The sequence below is a fragment of the Staurois parvus genome, unplaced genomic scaffold (assembly GCF_062004578.1).
Source record: "Staurois parvus isolate SC_StPar_1 unplaced genomic scaffold, SC_StPar_1.0 ptg000017l, whole genome shotgun sequence".
NCBI classification, from domain to species: domain Eukaryota; kingdom Metazoa; phylum Chordata; class Amphibia; order Anura; family Ranidae; genus Staurois; species Staurois parvus.
Genome location: NW_028317813.1, coordinates 12,597,824 through 12,610,116, shown reverse-complemented (window position 1 = coordinate 12,610,116; position 12,293 = coordinate 12,597,824). Strand labels below are relative to the sequence as shown.

Below are 12,293 nucleotides of genomic sequence, written 5' to 3'. Positions count from 1 at the left end.
TAAAATGGTGGGTGTTCAAATTTTTGTTATGTCACACAGAATTTGTGCAGCTATTTTTTAACCGTAAATTTTTTAGGCATCATCCTGGTATAACCAAGTAACCACTCCAAGTATAACCTGGTATAACCACTCCAATTCCAGTCCTTGTTGTGCATATATGTAACAGCAGAGAACATGGGCTTATGATGAATCAGGTTTGAGGACCAAAATAACCGCAATTCATGCTTTTTTATAATGCCCATGTTGAGGGTTAGGCCCAAAAAATTTATTAAAATCTGGAAACTGATAGGTTTCCGTGTGAATTGTCTGGCAAGAGCTGAATTTGGATGGGCGGCGATGTATTACTGTGCATATAAAATTGCTTTGGCCCGCAATCAATTGATACAAAGAGGAGGGGCTAAACAATAATGCTGGGAGCGAACAGGGCTGATCCTGCTAACACTGCGTGTTTGAGGACACTATACTAAAAAGGAGGCACTAGTATAGTTCTGTTCATGATCAATATGTTGATCCGTACAAACACTATACTAGCAATGGAGGTGATCAGCGACCTATAGCGTGTGGGCAAACAAACGCTAGCTGGCTGACTCTGGTTGGGAGGGGCACTAACTGACCCTAACATTATCTGATGTCACTAATGGCAGTGATCAGTGAAAAAAGCTATATACTGACACTATACTAATGCCGCTGGCTGGGTGATGGGGTGATCCAAGTGTTAACTGTGCTAATCTAACACGTGTGTAAAATGTATTGCTTTTACTCAGTGTGGTGTTTGCATTTCTCTCCCTGGACTGGGTTGAACTTCACTGCATCGGAGCACCACAAACCAAAATCTTTGGTCTATTTTGCTGAGGAATTGTTTGGGGGGGGGGGGGGGAAGAGAAAATCCCTCCTCACCTCCTGAAAACTCCTTAGGATGTCATACATTCTGGGATGAATATCATTTGCCTAAGCATGGAAAACAGGAAGTAACTGAAGAAATGTAAAAAAAGTTTAAAACAAGTAAATGTAATATACTTTTCCGTTTACCATTGCTGGCAGCATAATTATTAAAAATAGACAGTGTTGACTGATGGGATGAAGATCCAGAATCTCTCAAGTTCTCTGCTGTGAGAGTAAAGCTGGCCATAGATGGATCAAAATTTGGCCAGTTCAGAATGGCCAGTTCTGTTCACGAAAAGTTGATATAACAATCAACTTCTGATAAACGAGCTTGTTGAAAAATTTTGATCTGATCAGCACATGCAGACAATCATCTACAGCACTAAACCGCGTATTCTGACAGCAGGGGATTCCTGTAGGATTCTCACATCCATCTCAAATGTGTGGAAGGGGGAATCTGTTCATTTTTCTTCATTCAGCCCATTTGGTGCATGAAAAAATTGAGCCAGTTATGTGGCATTTGTCCAACAGTACCATTATGGGGAAACCCAGAAAGCAGACAGACCAGTGTGAGAAAACCAGATGAGTTGCCAGTTCCAGGATGTCGATGAGCAACTTCTGCCCCTCCGACAACCAAAGCACCTCCCCAGCCCGACAAGCTGGCATCTGTTGCCCTGCCCTTCCAATTCATCAGATGGAAGGAAGGGTTTTCCTGTATCCAGGGCAGGGCCAAGTGTCTACAGATGCACACAGGCCAGCTTGGGAGCAAGCCGGCAAGTGCACCTCCATAGGATGTAGCTTCCTATGGTGGTGCATTGAAAGGAAGAGCAGCACGGAGTGCTGGCGGAGGACCCCAGAAGAGGAGGTTCAGGGCCACTCTGTGCAATACTATAATTATTTTAAAAAACTGAGCCATTACAAAGTAAGAAATAGCTGTGAAATGGCTGAGTCAACAACAAAAGAGCCCCATTTGTTACATAATTCGTTCTTATAGGATGCTGGTGAGAAAAACGCTAAAACATTTTCTCTGGATGAGACATCTAAACTTAGAAAATCTTGTGAGGAAGCGTGGAAAAGACTAGTGAATTTCTGGCAGCCACCAGAACCCAAAATTTTTTCTCTACTTTCGTGCATTCCATGCATGAAGGTTAAAAACATTCAGTGTGCAGCTCCCCCCTCTCCCTTCTTATTGGATCACTGTCAAATCACAGCCAGTGAACAGGGAATGGAGGGCAGGGCCAAGCTGTGCTCTGTGTGTCTTAGACACACAGAGGCAGCTCAGGAGTGAGCATGCAGGAATGCCCCTAGAGCAAGCAGCTTGCTCTGGGGTCACTCAGCAGGGGGGAGGGTTCAGGAGCACCAGCAGGGTACCCGTAAAGAGGATTGGGGCTGCTCTGTGCAAAACTATTCTACAAAGCAGGCAAGTATGAAATGTTTGTACCACCTCTTCCTCAGCCTGAGGAATTTTCTCCAATGCCTCATCCTCTCTCAAAATAGGAGAAGGGGAAGGAGAGCATCCATGTTCGCGCCCCAGGTGTCTGAAGCCAGTGAACTCCTGAGAGGCTATTACTCAGTCCAGATATGGATGCAGAAAATGCCCATTAAATAGTGGAAATGCCAGCTAAGAGCAACTTCAGAACTAATCTGACCCTTAAGGAAGCCATTTCAGGATGAAGTCTGCAGGGGCTTCTTTCCTCACTCTAATGTCCACCTTATTCATACGAAGTCTCAGGTACCAAAAAGGTAAAAAAAAAGTCATCCAAATAGGGGTGGATAGGAATGAAAACACAGATTTCTTGCTTTCCTACTAGATCTAAAATTAGAACGCTTCTGCTGGAGTTACACCTGATGAGCATGCCACCTTCTACAAACAAAACCAGAAAAACTGTCAATGCTATCATTGCGATTACCATTTTGTGCAAGTATGAATAAGAGAACAAGGTATACTATACCATTGTAAGCAGCCCAGTGCATGGGAGTGTATCCGTTGTAATCCACCACTGCATCCAGTGGGTCTGTAGAGAGTGCAGCCTGCAAGTACACATGCACCAGTGTTGCATGGCCACAAGCTGCAGCAAAGTGAATAGGAGTGCGTCCCTTGTAGTCCCGACACAGCACAAAGGCATCATGGTCCAGCAGAGCACCCACACAGTCTTCACAACCGGTTACAGACTACAAAAAGGGCACAAGACACAATGTTAATACCCAAAATCAAATGCTGCATTAAAAATCAAGACATTTTCTCTTTGCTTGTATAAATGCTGCTGCTGCTTACAGCTCTGTGAAGTGTGGTTCTTCCTCTCTTATCTCCAGCATCTACAGTGGCTCCTTTCTCCAGCAGCAGGTGAACACAGTCAACATGTCCATTCATCACAGCAAGCATTAAGGGAGTTCTTTTAAGCACAAGAATAGAAGAATTAGAAATACACTTAGGATCTCTTAAAACTGGAGGAAAATAGGAGCAAACATGTGGTTGCAGTCCACAGTGAACAGATTTTAATATATCATTCTTCCAGAGAATAAAAGATGAAAGTGCACATAACCAAGAACTAAGTTTTTCCCATTTGGTCTTTTAAAATACACAATTAAATACACTTTGATATATCTGGGCTAAAATACTTGTTGATCTCATCTGAACCTAGTGAGCGTACCTACCTTCCTATACTCTATTAGTTACAGTGTTCACAGTTAAACTTCACTACAGAACAACTCCAGGCTATGTTATGAAGGAATAGGTGGTATTCTGTAGTCCTGTCCTAGGGTGACAACCCTGCTCCTTAAGAGAGTACAGTGAATGAGTATTGTCACCCTAGGAGAGAAAGTGTCCTTCAGAGGGAAAAAAAAAAAAAAAAGAATTGTAAAACACAAATGCAGCCACTACATCAATGGTTTTGTAAGCTGCAATACATTGCATTATTGTTCTTGAACTTCGATACACTAACACTGATAAAATATTGATAAATTACTGTGGATGGCAATTACCTTCTGCACCTATTTTCTGCAGTCATAATTAGGCCCCATACTAGTCAAAAGCGTGCAATAAAAAAAATAAAAAAAACAGAACTCCTTTCCCATCTTCTCAAAACACTAATTTCCCCACCATCAGGTAGGATACAGAACACCAGCTCTAAAGTTGTGCTCAAAAGTTTGTCTACCCTTGGAGAATTGGTAATAGTACCATTTTTAAAAAAAAGTGAGCAAGCAAAAACACCTTTCTTTTGTTTCCTATGGGATTCATATTCAAATGTAGGTCATAACATAATGGCAAAATTATAACACAAAACATGGCAATAAACAAATGAAATGACTCTTGTTCAAAAGTCTGCATACCCTTAGTTCTTACTACTGTGGATTGCCCCCTTTAGCATCAATGACAGCATGCAGTCTTTGATGGTTGTCTATGAGGCACCAAATTATTGCAGGTGGTATAGCTGCCCATTCATCATAGCAAAATGCCTCCAGGTCATGCAAAGTTTTGGTCATCTTTCATGAACCACACGTTTGAGATCTCCCCAGAGTGGCTTGATGATATTAAGGTCAGGAGACTGATGGCCACTCCAAAACCTTCACCTTTTTTCTGCTGTAACCACTGGAGGGTCACCTTGGCCTTGTGCTTAGGGTCATTGTTGTGCTGGGAAGTCCAAGAGTGTCCCATGCGCAGCTTTCCTGCAGAAGCATGCAAATAGTCTGTCAGTATTTTCTGATAACATGCTGCATTTATCTTTCCATCAGTTTTTAAGAACCCCGGTGCCTTTAGAGCTCACACACACAAACAAAACATGACAGCGAGTCACCATCATGTTTCACAGTGGGGATAGTATTATTGTTACTGTTGACCCCTCTCCAAACATAACACTTATGGTTGTGTCCATAAACTTCTATTTTGGTGTTGTGACTCCAGATTACAGTGTGCCAGAAGCTGTGAGGAGAGTCAAGGTGTTGTCGGGCATATTGTAACTGGGCTTTTTTGTGGCACTGGCACAGTAAAAGATTTTTCTGGCAACTTGCCCACACAGCTAATTTTGGTTCAAGTATCTTCGTAATGTGCTCCTTGAGACAACCACACAGTCTTTTCCAGAGCAGCCTGTATTTCTCCTGAGGTTACCTGTGGCTTTGTATCCTGAACAAACTCTAGCAGTTGTGGCTGCAATCTTTGGTACACCTTGACTTGGTATCAAGAGATCCCTAAATTCTCCCCTTCTTAATAAGCAACTTAAAAAGATATCCAAAGCCTTGAACATGCCGGTCAGTACTTTTGTCCTTTTACATCATTATTAATAGTTCCATTATCTTATTACGCAGGTCTTTTGACAGTTGTTTTCTGCTCCTCATGGCTCAGTATCTAGCCTACTCAGTGCATGCACGTAGGAGCTAACAAACTCAACTATTTATACACAGACCCACTGCAATTTAAAAAGCCACAGGTATGAGAAATTAACCTTTAATTGCCAATTTAACCTGTGCGTGTCTGTACCAATGCCAAACATTTCGGGGTATATAGACTTTTGATCAGGGCCATCTGGGTGATTTCTGTTATTATGGTTTAAAAAGGAGCCAAAAAACTATGTAATAAATGGCTTAATATGATCAGTCATTTTCAATAGTAATGCCAAAATGAATGGTCAATATACGGATAACACACAACTTCATAGAAGGTGAAGTGTATTCTTACTTTTACTTCCAAAAAAGATCAGGCAGTCTACTAGAAAAGTAGAAAACTTACTGGCCATGTGCATCTGTCACATCAGCAATGTCCAGTCTCTCACTGCTATCAATTAGCAGGTGCAGAACATCAGTGTTTCCAGAGGCAGCTAATTGTTCGGGGAAGAAAACATCAATTTACCATTACATCTGAACATGTTCTGACTCCCAGCCTAAGAAAATAATCATAACTTCAAAGTTTACTTTACAATTTAAACCACAGTTTGAAGTCCTAACCTGCTACATGCAACGGTGTCCATTTTTTCTTACGATCCTTGATGAGTGGAGAGGCCCCATGGCTCATCAGAACCTCCACACACTCTGTGAATCCCCTTTCTGTGGCGAGGTAAAGAGCAGTGCGGCCTTTGTGGTCACGTACGTCCAGGTTCACCAGCGTTTCTGCTAGAGTTTTCAGGGCATCATAGTGACCATAGTAGGCCTGTAAATATGAAGTAAATGACGTTAAAAAAGACCTCAAGTATAACAACTGCACGAGTCAAAGTGAAAAGGTTAACAAGAATGCATCAAATTATACTGCAAAAGAAAAATAAAATATTGTCATAAAAAACAAATGTCATCAGAAAAAAAAAAAAAAAAAAAAAAAAATACTATTACCATTCTTAAATATTTAAATGCAAAAAGTCCTGCCTAAAAGGCAGAGAGCTCAAGATACCAACCATTACCTTCGTTAGCCAGAGAAGGCTGCTCGTTATCTCTCTATGAAACTAGTTTCATGAAGACTAGGGCTGTGTAGTGCCAAGTTGGAGTTCCTGTTGATGTGGAGGGCTGAAACTACCTTAGGAAAAAGGGGGGGGGGGGGGGTCTAGGATGCAACTACATTGTCCTTATGAAGAATGCAATATGGCTCCTTAGCTTACAGCAGTGTTTCTCAACGCCAGTCCTCATGGACCCCCAACAGGTCATGTTTTCAGGATTTCCCTCAGATGAAACAGCTGTGGTAATTACTAAGGCAGTGAAACTGATCAAATCACCTGTGAAAAATAATGGAAATCCTGAAAACGTGACCTGTTGGGGGTCCATGAGGACTGGCGTTGAGAAACACTGGCTTACAGTCACCAACTCAAGAGACATGTCTGACTGACAGGACAGCAATCAAGAAGGCTACCTTGAAAGAGAAGGGAAATAAATAAAAAAGGACAAGGTTGAAACCTGTCCTTTAACCACTTGACTACTGGGCACATTCACCCCCTACCTGCCGAGGCCAAATTTCAGCGCTATTGCACTTTGAATGACAATTGCACGGTCATGCAACACTGTACCCAAACTGAATTTTTACCATTTTTCTAAGATAGCTTCCTTTTGGTGGTAGTTAATCACCACTGGGTTTTTTTATTTTTGCTAAACAAAGGAAAAAACAACCAAAAATTTAGAAAAACATTTTTCCTTAGTTTCAGTTCTAAAATCTTGCAAACAGGTAATTTTTCTCTTTCACTGGTTTGCGCTGATGGGCATGGATATGCAGCACTGATGGACACTGTTGGGGCTGCACTGATGTCCTCTTACACAGTTGCCAGATACTGGCGGCTCCTGTCCTCACACTGTGATAATGTGAGGAAAGCGCAGACAATAAAACAGACAAACTGTGTTTACATTGTGATCAGCGGTGTCATTAGACACTGTTGATCATGTGGTAAAGGGCCACTGTGATTGGCCCTTTACCATGATCTTTGAACAGCTGTGAGCGATTGACACAGCGATCACAGAGCATGCCAAGTGCACATCCCCAGGTGCGCACGGGAGGCACGATTCAGGGAGGATGTCATATGACGCCGTCCCAGAGCTGGACGACCACCTATAGCCGTCATTCAGCCATAGCTTGCTCGTCAAGTGGTTAAGAGCGCTAAAAAGGTCAAGTTCTAGTCCAGTCCTGATTGTAGGAAGGACATAATGCAAGAAACAGGTTGAAGTTCCAGTGCTCACACACCTGGCAAAGAAGCATTTCCAGGCAGATATCTCTTTCTACAAGTGGCTTTTATTGCTTTAAAATGTTGGAATGACAGAATCAGAGACTACTTTGTCCCTCAAAACCTTGGCTTCAACAACCATGCCATTAAAGACAGTGATTGAGAAGCAGGATGGAACAGGCAGCCCTGTGACAGCAGGTCTGGACTGTTTGGAAATGGCCAGTGGTCCTCTCCTAGAAGTCCAAGTAGGTCTATGTACCAGGCCCTTGTTCTATTTTGTAGGAGCAGTTGAAGAAAGGTATAAATTATCCCGAATTGCATCAAGGGAATTATCAAGGCATCTGATGCCAGTGCTAAGTGACCCTTGGCCCCAGCCACAGACTGAGGTCATTTGCTGTTGAACCTGGAGAGTGGGATATCCACATATGGAGTCACTCCATCTCTGACATATCTGGTTGAAGATTTCAGGGTGTAGGATCCATTACATTTGGTCCAGGTAGTAACGAATAAGGTAAGTCGCCTTCCAAACACCACTCCTGTAAAGTGAACAGACTGTCGGACAAGGTTTTACCATCCATGAGATGAATAGGCCTGCTTCTTTCAAGGCTGTGTGACTCTTGGTACCCCCCTGATGACTGATATAAGCAGAAGCATTTTCTGACTGCACCTTGAACCCATCAGGTGTCCTTGAAAGAGGGTCCAGTGCTGCAGAGCCATTTTTATTGCTCTTTGCGCCAAGATGTTGATAGGGAGCTTCTCTGAGCTGTGAAAGACTGAACACAGAGACCGAAATGCTGGCAGTTGTTTGTTATCACCTTTCTTGGGTATGGTAGAAACATCTTGACATCTATTCTTAAGACTGGGTTGGAAATGCACCAACCTAGGGAATTCCTTCCTTGGCTGGATAAAAGCATGGAGGGGGGCTTCATGTCAACAAGATGTTGTGTTTGACAGGCCATGAATGGAATTAGGCTAATGGAACCACCTCAAAAAGGAGGCCACCACGAGGCCCAAAATTCTCACAAAAGACAGGTCTCTGACTTTTTTTTACTGGAAGAAATTTTTGCTTCAGCTGTGTCTAGGAGGCCAAGAATTCCAGGTGAAAGGAAGGAGAGCAAATTTTTTGAAAGCTGGTTACCCAACTGAAAGCCTGAAGCATTTAAATAATCCTGTGGACGGTTAAAGAGTTTAAAGGGGAGGAGTTCTTCAGAAGACATTCTAGATATCCTGTGACTGAATGCCCTGCGTTTTAGGGAGGGCAAGTAGGGGTAGCTACAGTCCTTTGTGAATACTCTGGAAGTGGAGTATTAGGCCAAATGACAGTGTAACAAACTGAACGCGTCTGTCACCTACTGCAAAGCACAGAAAACCACTGAAGTTTTGGGTAATTGAGAATATGCAGAAAGGCATCTTGGATGTCTACAAATGCTAGGTATTCTCTTCATCTCAAGTATAAAAAAACCCAAAACACCATTACCTAGGAAACTTTAGAACATGAAGGTAATGGTTTAGAGGTTTTAGGTCCAGGATAGTATACCCCCATGGGTTTTGGTACCATGAATAGTGTTAAAGAGAATCATTCGAACCTGTCCTTCAGGAGGTATTGGAATGTTCACTCCCTGGAACAAGAGATGGTTCAGGGCAGTCTGTAAATCAACTATCCTTGAGCAGATTTTAGTTGGTTTGAGAGAAAAAAGTGGTGAGGGAGCAGGGGCGGACTGACCATTTGGAAACTCGGGCACTGCCTGAGGGTCCGGAGTCAGTAGGGGGCCCCATGAGATGCCCCTGGTACCTTTTTCATAGGCTTTTTTGAGTTTGGACAAGGACACAGGGGCCCCATGATCCTCTATTGCCCGGGGGCCCCATGAGCTGTCAGTCCGCCCCTGTGAGGGAGTTTGGGTTCAATCTGTGTTTTCAAATGAGTAGAAAATAGTTTCAGAGGTCTGGGACTCAGAGAAAAGATGGAACTAGACCCCCCCCCATGTACTCTTAGGAATAAGGGTGCCCCTTCATTGGAAAGAGGGCTTTGGGACAGACTTCGTGAATTTTGTGGTCCAAATCTTGCACTGAAAAAAAGCTTTGGCGCTGTTCGTTTTGAGAAAGTAGAAGCCCCTGAAGGGAGTTCTTGGAAACTTTTGCTGTGCAAGAAAGACCTTTCCACTTGTGACATTTTTTTCAAAATGCCTCACAAAAAGACATCTTTCTATAATGCAATATATAATGATTAACCTGCACCTAGGACAACCAAATATCAGCATACACCCAATACTGAATGCAATCATGTGATAGACCTAATAAAATGTGCTGCTGCTTCTATTCTTGTGAAAAAATGCTACATACAGACAACGCACATAAAGCGCTGCCTAGAAGTATAGAAGTGCTGATGTAAAGTGCAAACACTAATGTTCACAATCTACACCCAGTGATGCAAAGATGAATAAACTTATTATTAGGCTGCTGCTTCCTTGCAGGTAAGACATGCTACACAGAAATCAAATACAATAAAAGCGCTGCCTAAATATGATGCCTGTAGGGCGTCACCATGGTCCGTACCTAGTACCTTTTGCCCCTCCCACTGGACGTCCTCAAAGGCATCTGAGGACGCCCAGTGGAAGGGTGAGAAAGGTGTTAAGTACGGACCGTGGTGACGCCCTAAAGGTGTACGAAGAGCACAAGGGGCGGTTTTGCCTTGTTAGCATTCATGCTTGTTTTATTTTGGAAACATGTGAGTGTATTACCAGTGTATGTCAATTTTACTTAATACCGTATATACTCGAGTATAAGCCGAGTTTTTCAGCACATTTTTTGTGCTGAAAAACGGCCTCCTCGGCTTATACTCGAGTCAACATCTGCAGATAGTGGGGCGCGCCCCCCGAGGCTCCGTCAAGGGGGGCGCGTACAGGGGTGGGCAGAGGGCTGCTGTCTCTTACCTGGCTCCGGTCCCACGATGATCCATCCAGGAAGCGCTGCTCCTTCCGTCACTCCGGCCACTCCCTCACTCCTGCCGCTCGGCTCCGCCTCCTCACCGGTGATTGGCCGCCAGAACTGTAGCTCAGGAAAGTTACACAGGTGGCCAATCACGGGCGAGGAGGCGGAGCCGAGCGGACCCGCGAAAATCGAGTGAGGGAAAAGCCGGTAAGTGTGCAGTGCAGAGGTGCTGCTGCAACCACATATGCTGGCTGCAGCAGCACCATACTGCAACAGGGGTCAGCAAGTGTCATTGGTGTCAGTGGGAGGAATAGTGCCGCATCATTGGTGTCACTAATGATGGGGCATTATTCCTCCCACTGACACCAACGATGGGGCACTATTCCTCCCACTGATACTAATGATGGGGCACTATTCCTCCCACTGACACCAACGATGGGGCACTATTCCTCCACTGATACCAATGATGGGGCATTATTCCTCCCACTGACACCAATATTGGGGCACTATTCCTCCCACTGACACCAATGATGGGGCACTATTCCTCCCACTGACACCAATGATGGGGCACTATTCCTCCCACTGACACCAATGATGGGGCACTATTCCTCCCACTGACACCAATGATGGGGCACTATTCCTCCCACTGACACCAATGATGGGGCACTATTCCTCCCACTGACACCAATGATGGGGCACTATTCCTCCCACTGACACCAATTTTTTACATTGACTAGTAGGTGCCTCATTTCCCACCCTCGGCTTATACTCGAGTCAATAGTTTTTCCCAGTTTTTTGTGGTAAAATTAGGTACCTCAGCTTATATTCGGGTCGGCTTATACTCGAGTATATACGGTAAACAGAATCACACTATTCGAATGCCTTTTCCATTCCTTGCATGCATAAAACCCACTTCATGATGGAATGATTGAGGACCATAAACTTCATTTAATCAGGACTACAAGACCCAGGAGGAACTCCACATGCTCCACCAAAGCGTGCATGACTTTTATTTCATCATAAGAGTCCAACATATCTATCGAGTTAGTGGGCATACGAGGAGCACAGCGCACGAATTGCATATTGTTTTGGAACAGAGTCACCTACATGGATTACTGGCACGAAGGACATTATTTTTCACTTTACGGTTCTAGCCTTAATTTTTTGCTAAGTTGTATCATATTTAGGCAGAGCTTTTACTGTATTTGGTATCTTTCTACAATGGGCTTGTGTACAAGACATCTTTTACAGGTAGCTCCAGCTGTCCAGGACACAGGATTCTGAGCATATGGACTGAAGTAGAACTATAGGCAAAGTTCCCCCCGCCCCCCACCATTTTGGACGAGTAAGGGAGGGTTATAACCACTGTAAGATTTCCCCCTCCCCCCCCATATGTGTCCCACTGGAGACTTCACTTCCTGTGCCATAGCCAAACAGGAGGCGAGAGGAAATTCCTGCAAATCCCGTGGGGACTCCCAGGTCACCAGAACTAGTGTCCCCATTGGAACATTTCCCCTCTAACTTTTCTAGGGACAACCCAAAATTTGGGATTTTCTTTTACTTTCAGTGATGGTGGTTAACAGGACAAAATCAGGAGGGTGAATCTCCCCAACAGGGATACAAACAACAATAAAAACTGACAGGTATTCTAATCCCTCTCCACTCTGCCAAAAAAAAAAAAAAAAAAAGTTTTGCCGTTAGTTATACTTGAAGTTAATCGTTCTGGAGGTTTGTGTCATGAGGCATCAACACAAAAGAACAAAAGCAGAGGGTTAGTAAATGCTCTGCCAAAGCATGGTCCTGGAAGACAGGATTCTTTTGGTTGTTCATTGCCCTTGACCAATTAGATGTGGGTTG

At 43.7% G+C, this 12,293-nt stretch overlaps 1 protein-coding gene across 1 annotated transcript in view; it reads right to left on the bottom strand.

The window, feature by feature from the left end:
* The window catches only part of ANKRD52 (ankyrin repeat domain 52), a 112,647-nt gene that overhangs the window by 36,505 nt on the left and 63,849 nt on the right, over positions 1-12,293 (bottom strand). Inside the window, exons 19-22 of the mRNA XM_089679875.1 lie at positions 5,821-6,022; positions 5,606-5,693; positions 3,158-3,275; positions 2,835-3,054 (exon numbers count right to left, since the gene is read on the bottom strand). Coding sequence (XP_089536001.1) covers positions 2,835-3,054; positions 3,158-3,275; positions 5,606-5,693; positions 5,821-6,022 — 628 coding nt within the window. The remainder of the gene's footprint in view (positions 1-2,834; positions 3,055-3,157; positions 3,276-5,605; positions 5,694-5,820; positions 6,023-12,293) is intronic.